At 37.3% G+C, this 4919-nt stretch overlaps 1 protein-coding gene across 1 annotated transcript in view; it reads right to left on the bottom strand.

Annotated features, from left to right (window-relative positions):
* Positions 1-861: 861 nt before the first annotated feature.
* Positions 862-4919, bottom strand: part of LSMEM1 (leucine rich single-pass membrane protein 1) — an 11877-nt gene continuing 7819 nt past the window's right edge. Inside the window, exons 4-5 of the mRNA XM_035336781.1 lie at positions 3306-3446; positions 862-1521 (exon numbers count right to left, since the gene is read on the bottom strand). Of these exons, the coding sequence (XP_035192672.1) occupies positions 1316-1521; positions 3306-3446 (347 nt within the window). The 3' untranslated portion in view covers positions 862-1315. The remainder of the gene's footprint in view (positions 1522-3305; positions 3447-4919) is intronic.

A 4919-nucleotide genomic window follows, 5' to 3' on the forward strand; every position in this document is an offset into this window, starting at 1 on the left:
TCCAAGTAAGGTCATAGCAAGAAAGACTCCTGGACCTGGTTCTTCAGTCTGTTGTAGATGATGAAGTCACCACAGCACGAATTGTCACTCATTCTGGATAGGGAGACTGCAATACAAGTGGGCTTTGGAGACTTTTTTTTCTTTTTGTAAAATACTCCAGAGGAGATAAGAAAGCTTTGGATGAAAAGAGGAGAACTTGTAAAAGAGAAGATGCTGGACATACTCCAAGGTGTTGGCTGCCATTTATTTCACTGTTGTGATAGGAGTAACAAATTCACTCATTGATAATTGAGGTGGTTTCTAAATGTTCATGCCAGTATCAGGATCTGAATACTAAAATAACAGAGCTACCCAGCAGTCCCTTATGTGATTATGCTTTTGGGTATCAGCCTCCACAACTGCATGAAGTCAAAGTGAGAAAACATCACCTGCTGCTTTTACCCTCAGCACCACTTCAAGAACAGGAGGGCTCAGACCAGATCTCCACCTGGCCCTGTGGACTTTCTCCAGTAGTGTACAAGAGAAACTACAGGGAAGAGTACAAGTACAGCTAGCATTTTCCCCACACTTCTTTATAAGAACACTTGGTCTTCCCCCTGAAACTGCTAACAAATTATGAGTAGAGCATGCTAGCATTGTTATGAGATGGGTATTACCAGAACGAGTTCTCTAAGCCGATTTCCCATGTAAGACTATATGACATCAGCTTTCAGTCATTAGGAATTTGGACTGAATGTGGCATGTTTTGAAAAGGCTGTTTTTTAGATGAGTTTTGGGTCTTTTTTTTTTTTTTTTTTTTTAGTAGTTTCGAAAAAAGAATATATAAAAATTTTTTTTTTTAAAAAAAACAAACCACCAAACTCTGTGGCAGAACTGTTTTTATTTATAAGTTATGAAATCTGCAGTTATCCTTAAACACAAATAATACAGAAGCAAACAGAACTTGTTCCAAAGTGAACAAGGTCATGCTGGAATCATTTGAATAAAAGTAACTATTTCATGTTATCATTCACTTACATTTACTTTACATTTAAAGTAAAACTAAGCCCCTAACCCCACAATTTACAATGCACAGAGAATCTGAAACTCTCCTGAAAACTGTTGACCATCCACTGTTTATTGTAAATTATACAAGCTTAGTTTTCATAATCTCTATTTACATGAAACAGGATCAAATATTCTTTTCTAATATTCCTCATTCGGATAGCCTTTCCAGTGTTCCTGTGACCATATCAGAATGTTTAAGTAGCCTGTGCATCATATGGAAACAGCCGAGTGCATGAACAGTGATGCTGAATTTCATTCTGAAGTAGATTTATTCCCCAGGGACTTTCAGCTCGGGATGGGTGAAGAAATCATGAAGATCGGGAGACTCTGTGAAGAGGTGTTTCCCCTTTTCCTTCATTCCTGAGTGATTTAGATACTTCAATATCATATTGTTTATTTTCTTAAGCTCCTCTATGTTCTTCTTTTCAGATAATAGTCTGCTTGATAATTGGTCCATCTTGTTTCTAGTTTGAACTTGGAAAAGAAAATGTACAACATTAAATTGGCAACATGTAAGTCAAGAGCATCACTACTCTCTCTTGCATTCTTGTGTGAGATTGTAGGGAATTATTATGGATTAAAATATTTAACAGGAAAGCAGCAGCAGAATACAATGAGAAAAAGTTATGCATCTGGTGGAGTTACCTGCTCATTAAATTCTTCATCTGCTTATTTTCTGTTTTACTAACTGCAATGCAGTATAATACAATAAAAGACACTGTCTCAGACAAAATTTACAGTCTTCAGCAGTGTAACCATTCCATTTGTGTCCACAAGAAAATGTCTTATTAAATGGCTCCAAGTTGCTATTTCTGGGCGCTGTTCACCTATATTTTTTTCTAAAAGTACAACTACTAAAGCATGCCAAAGCCTACAGCCATATCACCTGATTTCCTAAAGCATTTGGGTTAAAGGAGAATTCTTGTAAATACTGGCATTAAGAGGCCCATTTACTCTGGACCACCAATATGCAGTATACATTACACACACTTCTGGAGCTATATTTATTTTGGCTTTCTGAGGCTGAAAAAAATTACCCATGGGTTTTAAAGCAGATAGAAGTTTAGTTCTAATGGTGCCAGTGCAAAACAAATCTATGCCTGTGGATTCCATACATAACCTGACACAAACACTACTGGTAATCGGTTCCAAAAAGTACAGGTCTCCAGCAGCCTGAGTCCAAGCAAATTTCTTTAAACCCTACAGGTAGCCTTTTCACTATGACTTTACCATTTTTCCACTAGAGGGGCACATTACTCATTTATGTATACCAGGGCTCTACTTCTAGCAGCAGCCCATTAAAGATATCTAGAATTCAAATATGAGATATTTGAATTAGGCTTTTACAGTCGTGCCACCGAAGATTTCCTTTGTGTTCTTTACTTGTCTGATATTCTGTCCCTTGAGAACTTCTGAACAAATTCAGTCAAGGATGAGGATTTTTGCTTCACTCTAGTAAATTCCCTACTATAGAATAAAATAAATCTTAATTTCATACGTATTCCGATTCTTTCAAAAATGGGCTGGTGAATTAAAATAAAGCACCTCAGACTCTGCCCAATACCGTTAGCACAGAAAACCCCACGATGGCAAAGGCTCCATAAAGCAAGGCCCCCTGTCCCTGTAGCCGTGTGCTTAGCAGTGTTAGCTGAGCCAGCCCAGCCAGCCCACCCCAAGTGGAATAGTGTCTGCAGACTGGATGCTACATGCCAGTTTTGATATATGTCATCCGTTTTTTTGTTTCTTTGAGGTTTTCTTAGTTACAAACACTTTCCAGCCAGTACTTAGCCTGCAACCTTCAGTTCTTTCTGAATAAAAGAGAATATCTCCAGGGAGCCTGATTTAAGTGCTATTCCATTTATATTATTAGTGCAATTCCAGTTTCAGTGGAATGACACCAATGCTGAACTTCACCTGGACAGATACAGAAAGCTGACTCGTTGCCTTATGATTATCTTTAAAATTTAATTTAATTTCCAGTCAGCATTTTCAAAAACACACTTTCGCCCTTCTGAGCTAAATTCTCGACAGCTGTTTAAGCTCACAAAAGCTTTACACAACGGATAAAATTGTGCCTTGTATTTCAGAGAGTAGAGGCCTGTGCTTTCACACCCAGGACCGAGACCCACCGCCCATAGCCAGGTAAAGGCTTTGGACATGCAGATGTGATGGTAGGATTCTATAGGGTAGTAAGACATTTCAGCAAAGTTCTTCCAGTTGGCCCCATATTTATAAGAACCACTGTTGTTTTTACTTACTTATTAAGAATATTACAAAGGAAACAAGCGCCAAACTGATGATCAAAGTAAGAATGAAGGTGATGAAGAACAAGCACTGGTTTCTTGTGGTGTTCCCTGCCGTGTTTTCTCCAGTACTACCAATGTTCTCATACTCCTCATCTGTAATGAGATAACATTGATAAAGCTTGATAAAGTGATAACATCTGTCAAGGTTGGTTAGAATAAACATGCCAAAATGCTCCTGGCTTCAGAATACATCACAGTTTTGGCCAATAGACTTTTTTTCCTGTGACAGTACACAAGAAAGGAAGAAACCAACTTTATGAGCTCAGCTTGAATTTGGATGTACAGAAACTAATGTATCTGTTATAACGGTTGTAACATTTTCAACAAAAAAGTTTCCGTTGTTGAAGTTGACCTGTTTGAGAGACTGCAATGAAGTTTTCATCAGAAAGCTTTCTAAAGATCTGAATGGACTCATCCTTTTCAAAAAAGAAGAGAGAAAAAAATCAGATTGAAAACCTGGACACAGATTAATCCTTCACATTTATCCTTCAGATTCACTTCTTCTTTGATTTGATGGTATAAGTACCCATGGGATGACTAAATTTCCAAATTAAGCACTACAGTTGCTCTTGATGTTGGATAGGATGACTGTAGGCCTCATTTTTTAATCTGAAAACATTTTTATTATTATTATTCTTTGAAAACACTCTATAGGTTTTGTTGGTTTCATTCCAACAAAACATGAAGTATATATCCTCCCAAATTGCCAAAATTGGAATAGACTTTCACATGGACTACATATTTTGTCCTTCAAGCACAGGAAGAAAGAGGGGGGGAAAGAACAAGTAGTTGCTGTGCTTCCTTGAATCTGAAAAGCAAGACAGTTTACTGTGCTCTTAAGAATGCCTTGCATAAAGGGACAGTCAATAATAGCTTCTCCCACAGAAACAGTTGCAATCGAATGAAAGATGGCAATAAGCGCTAAAGATGATGGGTGAAGTCAAGTGAAGACCATGAGGAAATGCAAGCGAATATCAAAGAAAATCACACTTGAAACTGAATTGTTTATTGACTAATGTTTGGTTTACTTTATATTTTGGGAAAGCAATATAGGGAATGCAAAAAGGGAGCTAATATAATTTCATTTTAGTGTCAGTCTCTTACATGCAAATTAAAATCACATACTGTAATTTCCCCTCCTATAATTGTTGTCTTGCCATTCTGAAAGGGAGAGTAGCAAGTGCATCTATGAAAACTGTTTCTAGATCGTGTTTTGGTATTAGCTGGTAGAGATCTCTGAGGGCTTTGAGCCTTTAGTGATAAAGCTGGGGGAAGGATGCATAAGCCATAACAGCACTTTAATAATGAACAAACCTGGGACTGAACAATTCACTGAGCTAGCTGGAGATCTCCGGGAATATCTCAGCTTCTCTTTATTGCATTTAACACGCTCCTGTCTGTTGGTAAGCTAAAACCCTTTAATATTTGTTTAGGGGGACTTTATGTTTATTCCCTTAACATTCATAACAAATGCATCATATAGTAAGTACCTGCACCAATATTGCTTTCTAATTAGCATAATAGAATAGAATAGAATAGAATAGAATAGAATAGAATAGAATAGAA

The sequence above is a fragment of the Oxyura jamaicensis genome, chromosome 1, assembly GCF_011077185.1.
Source record: "Oxyura jamaicensis isolate SHBP4307 breed ruddy duck chromosome 1, BPBGC_Ojam_1.0, whole genome shotgun sequence".
Classification (NCBI taxonomy): Eukaryota; Metazoa; Chordata; class Aves; order Anseriformes; family Anatidae; genus Oxyura; species Oxyura jamaicensis.